Source organism: Odontomachus brunneus, unplaced genomic scaffold, assembly GCF_010583005.1.
Source record: "Odontomachus brunneus isolate Ranch 3 - 2012 unplaced genomic scaffold, Obru_v1 Obru_scaffold_151, whole genome shotgun sequence".
In the NCBI taxonomy this organism is placed as follows: Eukaryota; Metazoa; Arthropoda; class Insecta; order Hymenoptera; family Formicidae; genus Odontomachus; species Odontomachus brunneus.
In genome coordinates this window covers 626,125-647,323 of record NW_022639601.1, presented here as the reverse complement: position 1 = coordinate 647,323, position 21,199 = coordinate 626,125, and the positions used below count along the sequence as shown (strand labels likewise).

The window sequence follows — 21,199 nt, the reverse complement described above, 5'->3', positions numbered from 1 at the left end:
ACGATATGTATATTTCCAATTGTAGAATGTGAATTTTTCATTCTGAATCATCGAGCAAATATTTTCATTCAAAATTAACCTGTGAATCTTATGTGCACCACCGTTACGGTAACGAGTTCACTCTCACTCTCATAGAAAATTTCTTGAAATCTAATTAAGATTTAATTAAGAAATCTAATTAAGAAAAAAATTATGAATCCTTGATTGGGAAATCTACGTAGATTCAGGCTAAAAGTGTAACGTTTTACCACGCGATTTTAGATAGGAAAGCCAAACAGATTTCGTTTATTCTCTGCAATATTTCCTAACGATTTTCTCTGATTTTCATTTTACATTAGAATAGAATATATGAAACACTTTGAATATCCATAGTTTGCAATTTCACAGTTTGATAGTTTGCAGATGTAAATATTTAAAAAGTATAAATATTTAAAGTATTTGAAATTGTTTTCATTTTTTATTCTATTAAATTCAGTAGTTGAAAAGTAGAATCAATAGTTCAATAGTTTAAAAGTAGAATCTTTTGGTTTCATAAAAAAACTATACCAATTTTAAACTACCGATTTTACTCAATAATAAAAGAAACATCAGTTCTCATAATATTGCTGTTCCGATTCAAAACAAACTTCCATGTTTGGAATAAGAATGAAATCCCTATCTTGCTTAAAAAACTCATAAATAAAAATTCATAAAAATAAATTTCATCAAAATATTATATAACTTCATCTCATTCTATTAAATCTTTTAAGCAAGAGAATTGAGAATTGAGTATCCAACAGCCTATTATGGGATACATTTGGACATTCTAGTCTATGCTACACATAGAAAAATCTTGAAAAATTTCTATGCGAAAATCGATTAAAAAAATACTCATTTATATGAATTAATAATATGTATATATTATTAATTCACTGTACGATTCAAACATTCTCTCTTGTGATTCCGAGTGACAGTATTATCTTCACTATTGCCTCGAGTGAACTTTCATTTATTTTGAGTGAGATTTCACTCTAAGAAATTCAGAGAGTAACGAATAACGAATGCACGAGACAACGAGAGTGAATAGATTGCGTGTTAGACTCACAATAGGAACGCCTCATCCCAGAGCGGATTCCTGGTGTCTTTCTTTATGGCGGTCTGATTCTTCTGCGGAGGTTCATCCAATTCCACCACGCAGTAGGGTTCCAAGGCGCCTTGCTGGCCGCCGAGGTCGGCAGCCCTCACGACCTTCACGAGCAGCCGCCTCTCGCCGGGCACATATTGCATCGGTGCTGGCGAGGTCGCGGAGTGCGCTTGAAGACGTTGAAGCGGGGGCTGTAGCATCGAGTTCGAGACGTTCTACGAACGAAGCGCGACAGTGAATACGACAGTAACGAGCTATTACAGTAACGTTGTGATAAAAGCTAATTCGACATGTTGAAAATAATGGAAATACTTTTTCAAAGGTACACACAATGAGAAGATCCTTTACTTTTTCTTCTGTTCAATTTTATTTTCTTGATTCTTTTCTTCAACTTTTAAGGCTATCGTTTCTTCGCCGTGACCATCTTAGAACGTCACGTAAAAAGTGAGAAAACGTACACTCGAAGTCCTTACAAAATAAAATGTTGCAATGAAAAAACACGTCCATATCGATTGATTTGTAAAATATGTTGAAAACTTACTCCAACGATCAATCCAACGATAAAATTTACGTGACGAAATTACGTAACCAGAAAGCAGGTCATATGTCACATTAATTTTGCGGCTGTTGTTTATTTTTACAACTCATATATTATTAAAGAAAAAGGTTTTCCGTGTTTTTTAAATATCGATCTGTTACAAGCGCCATTTTACAAACGTGACTTTTTATTTCAACGTACTTTGCAAGAATTTCGTGTGTAACGTGTTTATCAATCAAGATAATCACGGCGAAAGACTAGAAGCCTTAATTCGATAAGTAACATGTAATATACGCGTTGTTTCTGTCTTGTTACAATCAGACACGTTTAATCAAACAATCGCTGCTCAATGGCAATCGCTTACCATGCTGTCGTAGTGTATGGGCGATAAGAAGCCCGGCTGTGGAGGTGGCTCTCTCCATAATCGAGGACAGGTGGGGTATTGAGAAAGATTGAGGTGAACGTTAGTGCCTCGCAGAGCACCCACCACGATTTCCGTAACCACTTCTTGCAACTGGCTCTCGTCCAGATCTTTCTTTATTGTGCCCACCGCCGCCAGAGAGACCTTCACCTGATACGGAAACGCAGTAAATAATATCCTTTCATCGAGCACGCGCCGATTTCTTATTTCTCACTTTCTCGCCGATTCCTGCGATATTCGTCAAGAAAACGCACGTTACGAAGTGTTCAATATTTTTCTCCCTGCGTATGTGTAGCGCAAAACGACGCCGATTACATAAACATATACATTATACAGGGTGTCCGGATATTCTGAGAAAAAATAACTATACATGAATTTTGTCTCTATATAGCAATATATAATCATATGCGCAATTATTATATATCAAGAAAAATGTTGTTGTACAAATCGAAATAAATGCTTATGTTTCTAGCAGTCCATATGATGTCGACGTTTAATAGAATAAAATTATTTCTTTTTTTCTTTTATTCAATAGGATTTTTTTCCGTATAGACACATACAGGGTAAGTGAAAAGTTCCGGACCGGTGAAATATCTCGAAAACTAAGTATTTCCGAAAAGAAAGAAATATTTCTTACAAAAGTTGTAGGGGTTTAAATGATCTATTCAGTGATCTGGTCAGTTTGACCTTGGGTGGCGTCGCCAAGGTCAAGTCAAGGTCAACCTTGCTTTTTAAATAGAAACATGTATTTTTTTTATTACGGAATTTTATTTTACGTAAAGAAACAAATAACTTTTATTTGAAAAATTTTTTCATACGACACCTATTTTTTAAGATATTTGCGGAAATCGCTACAAAATTATTGGTTTCAATAATTTCTTACTCGAATTCTATCAACTTTACCGAAAAATAGTAAGAGATAAAAATTGCTTATTTTTGTCTCATAGAGTTCTGAAAATTTTTTCAGAATTTTTTATTAATTTTTTAGTACTTCAAGAAAATACAAGAAAATACAATACTAAAAAGTTAATAAAAAATTCTGAAAAAATTCTCAGAGATAAAAAAAACCAATTTTTATCTCTTGCCATTTTTCAGTAAAATTGATATAATTGGAGTAAGAAATTATTGAAGTCAATAATTTTGTAGATATTTCCGCAAATATCTTAAAAAATAGGAATTATATGAAAAAATTTTTCAAATAAAAGTTGTTCGTTTCTTTACATAGAATAAATTCCGCAATAAAAATATATATTTCTAAAAGCAAAATTGACCTTGACCTGACTATGGCGACGCTATCCAAGGTCAGACTGACCAGATCAGTGAATAGATCATTTAAAACCTTATAACTTTTGTAGGAAACATTTCTTTCGGAAATGCTTAGTTTTCGAGATATTTCACTGGTCTGGGACTTTTGACTCACCCTTACAATTATCTATGATTATACATATAATTATATATATAAAGATCAAATTTATACATGGTTTATATATAATTATATATAACTTATATATATAATCATATATGTTTTTATAATTATATAAAATGTTTGTTTCCGAGTTATATATAAACATAATAACGCTCATACGCAAATAAAACTCATCAGATTAAAAAAATGTCCTCTACGGTTTTGCGAACAACCGAAATATTTCTTTTTAGATATTAAAGAAAATTGTTCAATCTGTACGCATGTCAATTCTGTAGGACAATCTGAAAAGATACGATTAGGGAAAATTCATACCTTAGCAAAAAAGTAAGAAACAGAAACTATTGACTATCATCTGACCACCAACGCGAGTTTTAATTGGCTTCTGCCTTTCACTTTTTATTTTTTTGTCAAAGTGTAAATTCTCCTTTAAGATCCTAATCTTCTGGCAACGGCGAATATAGACGAAAAAATCATATATGGATTTTGTTCCTGTATGTATGTATGTATGACCAGAAATATAATCACGTATAATTATACAATGTGGCCTACATAACTTTTAATAACATAACAGTTTAATATCTCAGAAATTAAGGAAGATATGAAAAAGTGTTTCTAACAAAAATGTAGAATATCGAGAAAGAAAAAAGATAGTAATATTTAATGACTTTGAAAAGAGTCCTGCTCGAGTAAACATTAAATTTTTTAATGAAATCATGTAGTCTCTTCAGCATAAACTAATTCCTCTGATCATTTATAAATATAATATAAATTATATAATATTATATAATATAATTAATATATAATTATATAATATTTTATAATATAATATAAAATTTATAAATATAATATAACGTACAAAAGTATTGGAATAAAATTACCGAAAAGTATCTTCTGCGTTATTTTATATTTTATTCTATTATTTTTCAATAAAAGATATAAAATATCTCGTAAAATTATTCACTTTCCAACCACTTCATCTTAATATTTTTGTACGTGGAAAAACTGGTAAAATCAAATTCATATGTTATAAAAAAATATATATATACAGAAACTTTAAATAAAATTCCGTATATTTTACAAATTTATTGATGCACTAGTGTATAAAGATTAATATTACCAATCGATTTCTCTCGTCATTCTACGTACATAAGTATTGAGATGGTAAAAAAGTAAATAGTTTACGAGACATCTCATTCTTTGAACAATGACAAAATAAAATGTAAAATATCTCGAGAAGCATTCACTTTTCGATGATTTTATCTCAGTACTTTCGTACGTAGAATGACCAAAGGAATCGATTTATGCCGAAAAAAATCATATAATTCCATTAAAAAAATTAAAGTTACGTATATAATCATATACGTGACCTCCTGACAGAAATTTTTAACGTCATTCTAAGATCAAATAAATGTTACTATCTTTTTCTCCTCGATATTCTATAACTTTTATTGGAAACATTTTTTCATATTTTTTTTTAATTTTTTAAGTATAAAAGAAAAAATCATGTAAGTCATAACAACAAAAATACGATTATATAAATATAATCGATGCTTATGCTTTTGGCAGCACATGATGTCAACGTTTAATTGAATGGAACAATTTCTTTCTTCTTTCATGTTCATTTATAATTTTTTTTCCGTATGAATATACAGGGTGTCCCACCACTATCGCATTATCTCTTAAGAACGGATTTCTGAGGTAATTTGAAGAAAGAAATCCTAATGCAAAAATGTCGAGGCTATAATACTTTTCAAATTATAAACGATTAAAGTTGACCAATTATATTGGCTAAAGTACGCACGCTCAGGTACGGTACAACACACAGGTGGTACAGGTGCATGCATATTTCGCTCCTTTTCCAAATATTGATACAGTTCCATACAATAACAACATATGTAATAATAATCTGCCTTTTCTATCATTTAAATACACATATCGCAAATAATAATAATTTCGCCAAAATGTTATGAATAAAATATCACACAATACATTTATGGGAATCAATAAGCTGTGTTTGACGTTTCTTTCAGAGATTTACAACTAATTTCATATATTATGCAAATTCTCACTTATGATAAAGAAGGTTGTTATATATCAGTAAATCGATCAATATTTCTTGTAAACTATTAAAATAAATTAAATCGAAGTAATTAATTAATTAATACACATAATACGCATATGTCAAAAGCATTGATTTTTTATCTATGAAGTAGGGGCTCGTAGGATAATATTCGGAAAAGAAGCGACATGTGCATGCATCTATAGCACTCTGTGTTGTACCGTACTTAAGTGCGCGTACTTTAGCTAGTATAATAGGTCAACTTTCGTTTATAATTTGAAAAGTAATCTCAACATATTTGCATTAGGATTTCTTCAAATTACTTCAGGAATCCGCCCTTAAGAGATAATGCGGTAGTAATGGGATACCCTGTATATGATTACACATGTGACTCTGTACAAAGACAAAATTCATATATAATTTATTTATAATCATATATTATTTTCTATACGATTGTGCATAATCATTTTTCCTGAATTTACAACTGAATTTAAAAGCTTAAAAGTATGCAAAAGATTTGCAGGAAAATTTCTATATATACATGATTATATTTTCCGCTAAACACATGGTAAAGCAAAACAGAACACATTCATATAAGATCTACACATACAAAAAATCCGAAAAGGACAATGATGATCGTTTTTGCGTTATCGATATTTCTAGATTTCGTCATGCATTTTTTGGTATTTCTTTGTGTTTCACACAAATTTCTGTAACTATAAACGTAAGACATAAACTTAAGGGAGGAAATCACTATAAAGGATTACAAAAATTGATTTTTTTGTTACTTTAATTAATAGTACTATATGTATAGAATATATTCCCAAAGTTTGGTTTTGAAATTCAAAATCTAAATAGTCATACAGGACTATTTTTCGTATGCATGTACGAGTACATGAGGCGGGTCTGAACGCACAGTGACTCGCAACGGCTTTGTTTCGAAAAACTCGTTTGAAAAAACAGAAAAAACCATTCTAAGAAAGATCTATTAGAAAAGTGTTTAAGTGGGCACACAAAAAAATGCGAATAAAAGTTTTAATAGTACGATTTAGCGGTTAACTCCAAAGCATGTACATTCTGGCCTTAAAATCATCAAAATTACCACCTATATTGCCGCTGGGATATTTAATGAAGACTACTTTGCTGTTTTGAAGATAATGGAAATATTAGAAATTAAAATTGGGCCTCTATGTAAGTTATATACTGATAGTAAGGATGCCGAGCGAATAAAGAGACAGGAACGCCGCAGCCTAAGTTGCAGTAAAAAGGCTCGAATAGCAAGTAAACAACACCAACTTGAGCAAAATAACTTGTTTGAAGAAGCGGAAGGTTTGCTGTATGGGGCAAGAATAGTGGATTAGCAGAAAGCAGCTGTAAGTTTCCAATTTTCTATACCTGAAACTTTAAACGTGTTTTTCTCGAAATGACTTCTTTCAAACTGGTGTGCAAGATAATTCAAAAACTATTTGACCAATCGAGTTGCCTTTTTATATATATTTAGTTTATTATATTTGCTAGTCGATGAACTTATAAAATCCATAACATTATTTATTTAAACAATTTTTTCGCATACATAAAGATGGATTTTTATGAATAAAAATCGAACTTTTGATTCAAGAGCTGCTTTTTTGTCAATTACAAAACTTATTTTCAACTTATTTAGGTTCATCGACAAATTATGTCCATAAAGAGTAAAAAATTTTTCCCTATTTTGGTTTCAGACGAATACAACAGGAGCCTGAGTGCACACCGTTTTGCGCCAATTCTGCCGCGACACTCAAAATTTCTTTCACTACATACAATTTATAAATATTTTTCTTAACTTAAAAATATTTTTTTAATACTTTAATGTGCACACACAAGCAAAAACATTACAAAGTTGGGAAGCGATTGGATAAGTACATTTTTCAAAAAAATTCCCGAAAATTCCCTTATTTTTGATGTTTTATAGTGATTTCCCCCCTTAAACTGAAGAAACAAACAGAATATATGATGATAAATTTGCCTTTTAGCAGAAGTATAATCAAGATTTCAATCAGTTGTAATATATAAATCTAAAGCTAAAATATACTGGTTAGTTCTTCAGCTTAAGTTTATGTCTTACATTTATGGAAATTTCTATTCCATAAATCTTAATCCGTTTTACACCGTCATTTGATATACGTTATTGTTTAGAAACTATCAACATAATACATGTTTCAGGATTGTCTGACAGAGTTCGTCCCATCGTATCGCGCGCACTGATTCGCCAATCTTTTTTAATTAATATCTCAAAAATGATCGTGGTTGTTTGCAAAATGGTAGAAGAGTTTTCTGTTTAGTTTGACGAGTTCTATCTACCATGCATATTTAAGTCAAGACACCCTGTATATGTCGTTGCATTAACACGTGTATCGTGGCCCAGGAATGAATAGCAAAAAGTTACAATTGTAATGACGGAAGTATTGCGCATTACATCAGCGGAAATCCACCAACAATGGGATTTTATGCGTTTGTTTGCATACCTCCGGCCAACCGTCGCATTTCAGATCGACTAGCAGTTTCTCGGTGATGCAGACGACGTTTAATCGAGCACGGAAACGGTTGACGTTGACCCGATAATGATTGACATCTAGCCTATCGCCCCGTTGCCGAAACGCCTTCAGCTGCAAAGCCGGTGTAGCTTCGCAGTCGCACGTGATAGTCTGAAAACGTGAGATAAGACAATCGACCGTTCACTCCTAATGAGATCTTTGCTCCAAGAACGACACGTTCGTTTATTAGGGATTCAAAGTGGTTGAAATCTAAAGTCTGAAGAATTGTTTGTCAACACTTTGATGACTGTTACACGCGTAACTTCATTCTGCCAAATATAAAGCTATCGCCTTATAAAGAAATATTTCTTGATATCGACACTTGACAAATGTGATATTACGCAGAACATTTTGGTTTTGAAAATATCTTTATTTTTGACATGTAAATCCTAAAATGAGATTACATAGTGTTCAAGGAAAATAAATTGTATCAATACATTTTATACAAAGAAAGATTTAACAAAGAAAGATATATTCCTATTATTCAAAAATAATTTTCATGAATGGAAAGCACAAAATATTGAAATAGAATATGTTTTTAAATGTCGGAAGAAGACATACAATAGTCATATTGTACTTCTTATAAGACCATTATAACATTTAAATAAAATTATAATATCGTTGAAATTCAAGACTTTCAAGTTCTTCTAACAGTGATTGTTAATTTAAATATATTAGTTTTAAATGGATATTAATATTTTTCTATATTCTATTTCAATATTTTATGCTTTCCATTCATGAAAATTATTTTTGAATAATAGGAATATATCTTTCTTTGTTAAATCATGTATAAAATGTATTGATACAATTTATTTTCCTTGAACACTATGTAATCTCATTTTAGGATTTACATGTCAAAAATAAAGATATTTCCAAAACAATACTGAATTTACAAATTTACGTACAAGATGGTCCAAAAATCGATTATCTTTTTGAGTTTCCTAGAATTTTAGTATAATTGTAAAAAAATTGTGTAAATATATTACTTATAAAAAAAGTTATGAGTTTTTTTCATGATGTTTGTTCTCTTAGATACTGTGTAAGCGAGCTCTCGAATTCTGTGGGCGATAGTTGAAAAATTTTCCGAAATAAATGTGGCTGTCAAAGTATTAACACGTTAATTGGCACGCTGAATTCACGTGTGAATCTCATCAGGCCTAAATTCGCAATATATCATGTTAACTTTCCTCTTCGGTCATACGAGTATATCGAATCCAGCTCGATATCACGTTTTGTTTTAATCAATTTAATAAAACAATTTTTTTATCTTTTTTAAATAATATATTCAGTATAAATATATATTGTGGTATATGTGTAGCTATATTAGTGACGCATGTTGTTTTTTCTATATGAAATTCTTTCAAATACTTAATAAAATCATTCCTCATCAGAAACTGTCACCTAAAAAACTCATACGTTATGCCAAAACATATAATAAAAATTTATGTTCATAAAAAAAATGTATACGAGTTAATTCATGGTTGGCGTATGGAATTGAGGATTTTTTTCATACGCTAACTATATACGAGATAATTCGTTTGATAGTCAATGACTACGTTCAGCGAACAACAATTGATTGATCGACTTTTGGACGTGATTGGTAGACGTGGTTTATGCTGAGAAAAAAAAAATTTGAGTTATTGAGACTTTGCTTGAACGGACAAAATTCGTTCAAGCAAACGGTGGTATGCCTTAGTTAGCCGGATCAGTGATCGGTCTTGCCTTAACTTTCAAGCTCCATAACTCAGGAAGTACTCAATGAAATGTAACTCTATTTAGTGTTTTGGAAAGCTCTCGCGATAAACTACAAAAATATGTAATAAAAAATAGGGGTTTCCATTTAAAAAAACATTAATGACCTTGATCTGATTTTGACAAGGTCACTCAAGGTCAAGTCCACATTTTCATCATGTGTCTTCCTTCAAGCCATGCAACTTTCGTTGGAAACATTTTTCAATAAAATCATCGATTCGGGAGATAATCGACCATATCACTTAAAGTGAAACACTCTGTATATGGATTTAATGATTGCAATTTAATCTGTAACTATATCAATGCAACTTATTATTGCACTAACGCGTAATTTGTTCAATAGATACAATATTTCTTTGAAGGTGCGTGACCGCCGATTTTTTTTATCCCACCACTTTTTTTAGTATAAAAATATACAATCATAAATTATTTTTATTCAACGGTTGACTGATCAACTTACGGAAGATGGATGTGATTGGTAGATTTAAAAGCGTATACCAATAATAAATAATTTTTACTCGACGGATCTATATACTCAATCGTAGAACGGTTCGTATACTTTTTGGAGTGAAGTTGCAGCTTCAAATTGTCACAACTCAAGCTCGTATTAATAGTGATTGCTTGAAATTTATCCTACGTGAAATACTCAAATCTGAATTTAGAATTAGATGAGAATTTGTTATTTAAATTATATAATATATGTGATATTACATTTGCAACCGCGATTCAGCTAACAAACTTAAGTATAACTTTAAATTAAAATCTGAGTGTCTTACCTGAAGCAAGTTTCAAGTAACGACTATTAATACGGACGTAAGAGTTACTGCTCACGCGTATTCAATATACTGTCACGATATCTTATTTTATAAGATATATAAAAATAAATATTCAAAATAATGTTCTCTTACTTTAAAATTCTCCCTTTTAGCTTTATTGTCACCATCTGTATAGTTAATTGATTAAAAGTTTCAACACTTGTTCTCGAATTAAATAAATTTTGCTTGGAAAGGCTGTGGTGACCATTAATCAATAAAATATTTAAGGAACAATAAAAATGTATACACAGGTGTAATGGTGTAATCCGATAAGTAAAAACTTGCAAATGCGACTTACATCGTTAAAAGTACAAAATTTATTAGTCAAAAATCCAAACGTTTCGTTCCTCAATCTGTCCCTCTTCAGTGATAAATAAAAAATATACTAACTTATACAATATGATATATCAGTATAGTAAAATTAATGGATGGGAAAAGCAGACCGATCAAATGAAGAGACACGCTAACGCATATACAAAACATATTCCCGCATTGCTAAACGCTGATAATTATACATCGATTGCAAAATGCTTGCAAATTATACCAATTTTATCATAGTGGCCAAACTTATCTTCACACACATACACATACAGTCTAACATCCACAAGCGCTACTCATTTTTTTTATGAATTTCATAATACATCCCGTGTCTAATAGAAGAGAGAGAGTAAGGAATAGAGAGTAGAGAAAGAGAGGGAGAGAGAGAGAGAGAGAGAGAGGGAGAGGGTGAGGGAGGAAGATAGAAAGAGAAAGACAGAGAGAGAAATAGAGATACAGAGAAAAAGAGAATTTGTTTTTTAATCATTCTTAGGATGTTTTCTTTACTGGATACGCAGTATGTTGTAAAACTCATTGAGGAGAAGTATTGCTACATTTGATTAGCCGACTGTCATTTCGGTTCTTGTCATTTCGGTTCCCTTAGACCGGGAATACGTAAAAAAACGTAAGCATTAAGCAAATTGACCCATCACCAGTCGATAATTCTTACGACCTAAGAACAATCGATTGAGATTAGCCAATTTTCTTACTGCTTAAGTCTTACTGATTTCTGTGTGCCATTCGTTTTTTTAGACCGGGACACACAGAAAAACTTATGCAGCAATACTTAAGCAGTAAGAAAATTGGCCAATCACAATCGATAATTCTCCTCACGGTCGAAGAATAATCGATTATGATTGGTCAATTTACGTACTGCTTAAGTTTTTTCTGTATGTCCGCGTCCTTAATTGTAACAATTTGAAGCTCTGCAGCTTTTCATTCAATAAAAAGTGTGCAAATTGTTTTGCTATCAAGCATACAATCCTTGTATTTGTGGGACACAATCATTGTATTAACAAGCCCGAGAGAAAAAACTTGGAACTTATCCTAGGTTGCATTCCAAAACGTCCTTTCCGAGCAAAATTTTATTCTTAAGTCTATAATGTATGTAACATGAACTATAGATTTAAAAGTAAAATTTTCCTCGAAAAAGATGTTTTGGAATGCAACCCTGGAAGGAAGATCTTCCAAAGGCTAAAACAGCATAAACGGAAACGAGATGTTTACGTACCACGTCGTTCTTTGAGTCGCACTCACAGAAGATGTTCGACAAGGTAGGAGGATGCGTTTCCGGCAGAACACGGACGAATTCGACGCCGACGCCGTGCTGAAACACGTAAAGATTTCAATCATGATTATTGGCGGAATGCATCACCTTTGTATAATAGCTTTCGCGCCATGTGATGTTTCACACGCGCAATGATTGCTCAGTCACCATTCAAGGCGACACGCAATCGCTCGTTGCACGATATCTCCCTTCTTCCCTTCCTCTCCTGGCTCCTACTTGCGTATTTATATGCATAATTAGACTTGTGAGTCAAGAGGAATCGGTGTGAACGTAACGATGTATCGAATGTATATCGGACCAACTGCACGTTTCAGAAATAAGTGTAACTTGAAACTGTAAATAATATTATCACTAAGAAATTTTTGATAAATATCATACAGATTAACAGTTACGATCAATTAATTATATATTGCAGGAGAACAATAATGTCGAGGAAGTATCCCACATAACATCATAATTAATACTATTACTAAAATGTTGCTATAAAATCTCAGTAAATTATATTTTTTGCTTGGGAATACAATGTTATGGTAACATTCTCTATCGCGGAAAGTAGCACGTCAATATTACTAAAATGTTAGCTTAAGATAGTGAGATAGTTATATTGGAATAATAATAATTTAACCACACAAAGCAATCTTCAATTAACCAAGAAAATCTTGTATTAATATTTATTTTTAAGGTAATATTTATTTTTAAGATTTATCAAATGTCCTGGAAAGTAACACTTTAAAAAGTTATGATAATATCGCTACTATACACATCTTCAGCAACATATTTAAGAACTTCTTAAGTTTAATGTTAGTGTAATATTTTTGTAATGTGTGTGTGTGAGCTAGGAGATGCTAAATGCTTCGACATAACATCTTTCGTATTCAGCACTATTTTTCTAATTAGTTGTATAGAGTCGTAAATGCTTATGCAAAGTAAAAGTACAAACGTCAATGTATGGCGGAGTATACCATGTTATACCATATTATATCAGAAATTAAAAAATTTGTAAATAAACATTTTTTTAATTTTTTATATAATATGGAATATTCTGCCATTCATTGACATCTGTACTTTCAATCTACATAAGCATTTATAATTCTTATGTACAATCAAATAAAAGAATAGCAAAAAATACGAAGCCTCTATTATGTTGATACACTGAGAGAAAAATTATCTTAAAATCAACAAATATTTCCTTGGTGGGTGCCATTAACATATTTACTTAAATCTACATTCTCTTTACTTAAATCAAATATTGTTTACTTGATTTAAATAAACAATATTTGATTTAAGTAAAGAGAATGTAGATTTAAATATGTTAATGGCATCCACCAAGGAAATATTTGTTGATTTTAAGATAATTTTTCTCTCAGTATATTCTCTTAACGTACACAGAACATTTTTGTCTCCTTCTAACGATCTCATATGCCGACTATATCAATTTTCATCAATCATGAATAAAATCATAAATAAAATTCCCATACCTAACTCAAACTAAAAAAATTTAACATAATATTTCTATATCCCATGTTCTATGGAAAATTATACTTTAGTCAAAAGTTAAATCTGGATACTTCTTATTCTCTATATTGTATTAAAATAATGTATATCTATTTGAGTTATACATCAAATTGAAGGCTTTTCAGTTATGTAAATTTGTATGAAGGATCGATGGATATTGTTCGCGCATACAATTTTTATGTGAGTTTTTGGAATTTATTTATTTTTAGAAGATAAACACTATTTTAAAAGATGAACACTATTATGAAGCTGTTAAACGATATTATAATAATTGCTTCACATTTCAAAACTATAAATTGTAAGTGTATAAGTGTATAATTCATCATAAAATGTAAAAAAATTTGGCATAGTCAGTAGAGATAAGATTGCAACACTTTTGTCGCAATGAATTTCAGAATGTATCAGATGTCTAACAGAAGAAGTTATTTTTTAAGAAGAAAATCATTAATACTTTGGATCTAAAGAATAATAATACAATTAAAAATGTATCTAGTCTATAAGAACTATTCAGGCAGAATAAAAAAATCACGATGACATTAAAATAATGAAAAAATTACTAAGAAAACTTACTTTTTAATCAAAATTCAATAATTTCTTCGTCATTTTAACGTCATTGTGATTTTCTATCGTGCTTGGGTATAGCCTATATTGTGATATTTATTTATTTATTTAAAATTGCCATTGTCACGCGTAAAACTCGTAATGAAACGTATTGTCCATTTGCTGTGCCTCTTATCAAGTGAATAATGAACAGAAGATATGTATAAATGAATAAATAACAACACACTAATTAACAACTTAAACTATAATTAAATTTCACTCAAAGTTGTATGAGTTGTTATTGTTAGTGGGTTTGAAGTTGTCTTTTAGTAATTAAAAAAGAAGATCAATTTCCTATTGGATTTTGGACGCGTTCTAAAATTCATCGAGATAAACCCGCTGTAACCTTTCTTACACCGACTATACATTATCAATCACTTTATCATTGATTCGCGCGCACATTTAGTATAGTTTTCCGTTATGCTAATAGCCGATCGATAGTAAGAACATAAAGAAACTAAAGCGACATAGCAGTCCGTTCATTTTGCCGATACAGGCGGAGTTGTTTTTTTATTATTTTCACAGAGATTTTGTAACGCGGATAACGAGAGCGAGTTTTCGTACAAACAGCGACGGCAATTTGACAAAACTTACGCACATAATGAAGATCGATTAAACGTGCGCTTCGATACGCGAACCAATTAAGCGGATACCGTGCTGCCCGCGTCTCTGGCGAAATTTAAGTTATTCCAGCATAGTGACGCCATCGGCCGTATGTGGCAAGGACGGCGCTGATCCGTGACGCTTTTTTATATAGCCTGACGATGTAACGCACCTTGGCCCATGTAAATCGCTTATTCGACGAAGAAAACTCACACGGCTGTTCGTAACGCGGCGCGCTAATTGTATCATGTCGCCGTAATTTATTTATGATAGTCGAGACAAATGTCAGCTGTCACGAGATTCCGTGCTCGAAACGACAATTACCCATAATGCAAACCATTTTTTGTGAAGATAGATGGGTCGTCGTGTGAAGGGAATGCGGGCGAAATAATTCACTTCACGCTGGTTTTCACTCGCGAATATATCTCAAACATAAACCACTCGCCTTTAATTTCTGCATATGCTTCTCCTGACTTTTTCATTACAGCATTATACCGAATTTGTATTATATTTTATATAAAAAAAGTCCACACAATTTTAAAACAACATTTATAATGTTAAAAAACTTCGTAGCGCATGAAAACTTTTTATTCTTAATATATCCTTAAATAGATTAAAGAATCAATTTCGTCATTCCCCGCCTTTACCTTTCCCTCTTTTTTATCTTTTTATCTCGATTTTACATTCAGACGTCGCATGATCATTCGTATTGACAAAGAAATAAATCAAATCGAAATAGTTGTATAAATGAAAATTGGTTAAAAAAATTATAAATAAGGCTATATGATATGTATTAAAAAACTCGGTTACAAAAGTCTTCAAAGCTTTGAAGATCACCTAAAGAAGATTCCAAGAATGTGTTGACCATGATGATGAACAAATGAAGACTCTATAAAGATAAAATACATTAGTTACTATAATACCTTATGTTATCAGTTCTCTGTTTTTGTTTCTCTAAAAAAGTTATTTCTATACAAGCATTAACATTTTCTTGAAGCATCTTGTATTATTTAATTAGGAATATATAAAATTGTTTTATTATGATCTATTATTATTTTTTTATTATCCTCACCGGATTCAATTATCTGCTAGACCGATATTTAAAATACTATTAGGTATCTATTACGTTTTATCCGATAGGTTGTCTTAAAGAAAAAGAAAAAGAAATATATACAGCATATTTTCAGTAATTCACGAAGAAACTGCTGTGTACAGGTAGATTAGGTCAAACTGAACGAAAAATTCGTCTGTCATTTTGCATACAACCACGTAAAATTTTGAGTTATTAATCCAAGAAGATTCATGAATAGTCATACGATAACACATCATACGATAGATGAACTGTGACGGTGATATTTACCGCTGTATGCTTGTATATTAAATCAAATTGAACAAAAAAGTCCTGTATCATTTTCCAAATGATCACGTAGATGTTTAGTTGTTAATTAAAAATGATTGATGTATTATCGCGCACAATTGTACACCAAATTTCTTTAATTAATAACTAAACATGTATGTGATCAGTTGGAAAATGGAAAAGAACTTTTCTGTTCCGTTTGACCTAATATACAAGCATACAGCAGATATCGTCATTACAACTCATCTACCGTATAACATGTGATTATTCACGAATCTTCTTTGATTAATAACTTAGAATTTTATGTGATTGTTCCAGAATGGTAGAGGAATTTTTTGGTCAATTTGAGCTAATCTATCTGTACACCGCGGCTCCTTTGTGAGTTACCGGACACCCTGTATATGTAAAGTAAACAAGCTGATTGAATTATTTACTGTTAGATGGTGCATAATTTTTTTTTCGTCTAATTATATTCCTTAGTATTATGAGAAAGAAAAAGCGGTGTGTGTGTGTGTGTATAGGAATATTTTATTATAGATTTATTTATTTTCTGAAACATCTAACTTTTGGAAGTCAGGGCAGCGATACGCTGCCTTGTCTCATAATAGTTGACACGAATAAAATCATCTTAATTGAATATTTTTAATATTTTAAGGTGATGCGAAAATAACACATTATATTATTTAAACAAATCATCCAACAATTGTTATCATTTAGAGATTTAAATGAAAAAGTGAAAAAAAGATGTTCAGGATTTAGATAGATACACACACATAAAATATATACACACACGCACACATACCTTTTAGTCTTAAAGATTATATAATCTTTATATTATCTTTATATAATCTTTATATCATTTTAAAAAAAGAAAGGAGAAGGAAAAAGGAAAAAGAAAGGTATGATAGACTGCTTCTTTAGCTTATTTAAAAATGTATTAAGAAATAAAAACTTTCTATATAGAATAAGAAACAAATAAGAAGATTTACATATTATAAAGTTTTACATATAAAAATATTTAGTTATTTATTATATTATTTATTATATTTAGTTTTTATATTATTATTTAATACTTGTTTAAATAATATAATACATTATTATCTTATTAGCATAAAATAAACAAAGTATTCAATTAAAATGAGATTTTATTTTTACCGATTTTTATGAATCAGAGCAGCGTATCGCTGTTCCGTCTTCCAAAGATTATATCATGCAATTTCCTATTAGACCCTGCGAATATATTTCTACATTTATTTCCTCTTTATTATAATAGTAATGAATAAATTTGGACTGTGAGAGAAAAAAATAATCATGCGCATCCTAGTGGTGAACAGCCTGTTTATTTAATATTTTGAGGAAAATCTATTGGACAACTAAAAGTAAAACGTGAGACACCTAACAGCATTTTAAGTGTCAATCGAGTAGATGGTTATATACGGGATGGATAATGAAAAAACCACAATAGATCGTAATGAAAATATTTTATATATATAAATTTTATATATATGGATTCAACCATCTGCTCGATTGACACTTAAAATGCTGTTAAGTATCTCACGTTTTGCTTTTAGTTGTCCAATAGATTCTCCTCAAAATATTAAATAAGGTTGAACTGTTCACTAGGTTGCGCATGATTTTTTCCTTTCTCTCACAGTCCAAATTTATTCGTTACTATTATAATAAAGAGGAAGTAAATGTAGAAATATATCTGTGTAACTAATAATTTTTAGAAGTTGGAACAGCGATATGCTTTTGATTCATAAAAATCGGCAAAAATAAAGTCTCATCTGAATTGAATACTTTGTATATTTTATGACGATAGGATAATAATGCATTATATTATTTAAACAAATCAGCAAGTAATTGCTATTTAGCGTTTAGCACGCTAAATAAACACGTGATAGAAATGTTTAGGATTTAGATAGATACGTAAAACATCTACCCGAAGAGAGTTTGTAGTAAAAATTACTATAGAATTTTATAACCGAGGAATGGGTTGACATTCTGCACTATACACACACAGAATACGCATGCACGCACGCACACACACAAAATTAATTACCCTTTCAAATATATTTCATATGTTCTATCAGTGGCGTAGCCAGAAAAAGTTTTGGGGGGGGGGCTCTACTTTTTATTTTTAACGGGCAAAAAAAAGGTTATTTGAAAAAATTTTTCTCACATTTAGCGTAACCCAGAAAATTAATTTCGAGGAGAGCTGCAGCCCCTTCAGCCCACCTCCTGCCTACGCCACTGTGTTCTATTTCTATATCAGAAATTGAAATATACTATTGAAAAATTTGCTATGTTGCTAGTGATATTCTTTACGTTGCTTAGCAAAACAGACCTTACTGACTATTCCTGCACTACTAGAAACATATGGTAAAATTAAAATAATAATTATTATTGATTTATGATAAAAAATGATAAAAAAACAAACAATATTCTCTCCGTGTATATATTTCAAACTATAGGAATTATATATCTGTATGTCTTTTCAATAGAGAGAAGAGTAATAAGAGAGGAGGGGTAAGAAGGAAAAGATTCCCAAGATAATTCTTTATATCCAATATTTGTATGTTTGAAAGTCACACGTTGGAAATTACTTTCACAAAAGGATTTTACTGATATTTTTCAGAGTTATACTAAATAACGCTATTACGTGATATTAAGGTAACAATTTCCAATATAACCAAGCGCAAAATTATATTTGTTTTTTTTTTCGAACGTGTTCCATGAATAATGCGCGCAGCACAAGGATTAATTTCTAAATGGCAAAATTTGGAGAAGCGTCCGCAATTCCGCGTCAATTCCGCGCGCGCTGCATCTGACAAAGTTGCTTTGTCTGCGGACGCGGCAATGATGCACTTGATCCTACATGAAGCGAAGCCCGACGCGATTAATCTGCCAAGGAGTGATGAAAGTTTCATAAACGAACATTTGTAACATTGAAACGAGTCTTTCACTTGGCTGTAATTCCGCGGCAAATACATCCAGGAGGAGTCATCGTGTTCCACGCGACCATTCGACCTACTCGACCCACCACACATGCGCGCACATTTACACACACATACACCCATTCTCTTCTCTCCTCGTTTTTTCGCCAACGAAGTCACCCTCGAGAAGAGCTGATATTTCGCATTATCGAGCGTGACGAGTCGCACAAAGTTCCGCGTCGATTACATATGCGCGAACCCAGAAAACGCGTGCCGCATCTTCGCCGCTTTTCTGACGACACGACGTGACACGTCCTCTCAAGACTTTGCGCCCCGTCATTCGACATTTCTTATGAAACTCGGAAGACGTTGCGGCGGCGCGCTCTGCATTAATTTCAAAAGAGATTTAAAACCCTATGGGTGCCGTTGTGATGATTCTCGAGTTTTAGATATTTCGAATAGTTATGATAGGAATGTACGATATATCACAAGCACTGCGATTTTTGTTTCTTCAATCGCAATGCGATACGCAATTGATCGCAAAATCGCGATCTTTATCGCAAAATCGCGTTTATCATTAAAAATCGCGCCTGCAATTCAAAATCACTCGTCATTATAGTTAAATATTTGTACATATATCGCGACAATCTATGATATTTCATATTATCTAATGCGCGTGCGCAAATTTATACATTTAGAGATATAATAGGATTATAATATTATAACAGCCTTAAAATATTAAGTTGCATTATTTATTTTTATATATGATTTATATATATATATATTTTTTTTTGTTATATATGTTTCAGAAGATTATCTAAGATTACTACACTTGATATTGATTGTCATTAATATTTTAATAAAAAAGCCCATAAAAAAGATATTTTTAAGAAAAATGTCAATAAATAATTATAATTAATTAAACATGCAATAACACATCCTTATTAAGGATGTCTTAATAAGTTATTTTTTAAAACGTTTAAAAATTAATGATAAAAAATAAACAAGTTTTGTAAAATATCTCCCATTTTGTCCTGCGTAAATAGCATAATGAGGTTAAGCGATGTTTTAAAAAAATATTTAACTTCATTATACTTTTATTTTGAACTATTCTTTCACAGTAAAATTTGTGTTTTCTTATAGTGGACATTTTAAAGAATATTTTTATGCAGTACGTGTGCGCGCGCGAAGACAGAATTGATTTATTTATTTCTAATATGTTTAACATTAATATTTAAACATTAAAGTTCCATCATGCACCAAGTTTCCTTATGATTAACAGTTGCGTTAGCAGTATAAAAATTGCGCGCAATTCAAAATCGTATTTGCGATATAAAATCATGCGCGATTCAAAATCGTATTTGTGATACAAAATTGTGATGCGATATATCGCATTCATTGCAGTTCTTAAAAAACCCAACTGTGTATTGTGTGGTCGCATTGCGACCACACAATACACAATTTCATTAATTGTACATACATCCTTATCCTCAAAAAGCCAAGGTTAAGTTAATTAATTTAAAAAAATAGAAAAATAATCACGTTATAGCACAGTCACGCATCAATATTTTTTGATTAATAACTAAAAATCTACGTGGTCATACGCAAAATGATAGAGAACTTGTTTGTTCAGTTTGATCTAATATACAAGCATATGATGGCAAACATTATCATATGCGATAGATATGTTATGATTCACCAATCTTCATTATTTAATAATTCATAATTTTATGTGGTTGTGTTTACTAAACGGCATAGGAATCTTGTGTTCAATTTGATAAGTTCTACCTGCACATAACGTGTGTCAACAATTATCCGACACTCTATATATATATATATATATATATATATATATATATATATATATATATATAT

At 31.1% G+C, this 21,199-nt stretch overlaps 1 protein-coding gene across 7 annotated transcripts in view; it reads right to left on the bottom strand.

Annotated features, from left to right (window-relative positions):
* Positions 1-21,199, bottom strand: part of LOC116850659 — a 50,029-nt gene that overhangs the window by 27,055 nt on the left and 1,775 nt on the right. For all 7 annotated transcript variants that reach the window (XM_032829190.1, XM_032829188.1, XM_032829189.1 and 4 more), the window contains exons 2-5: positions 12,257-12,352; positions 8,072-8,251; positions 2,026-2,232; positions 1,085-1,338 (exon numbers count right to left, since the gene is read on the bottom strand). In XM_032829190.1, coding sequence (XP_032685081.1) covers positions 1,085-1,338; positions 2,026-2,232; positions 8,072-8,251; positions 12,257-12,352 — 737 coding nt within the window. The remainder of the gene's footprint in view (positions 1-1,084; positions 1,339-2,025; positions 2,233-8,071; positions 8,252-12,256; positions 12,353-21,199) is intronic.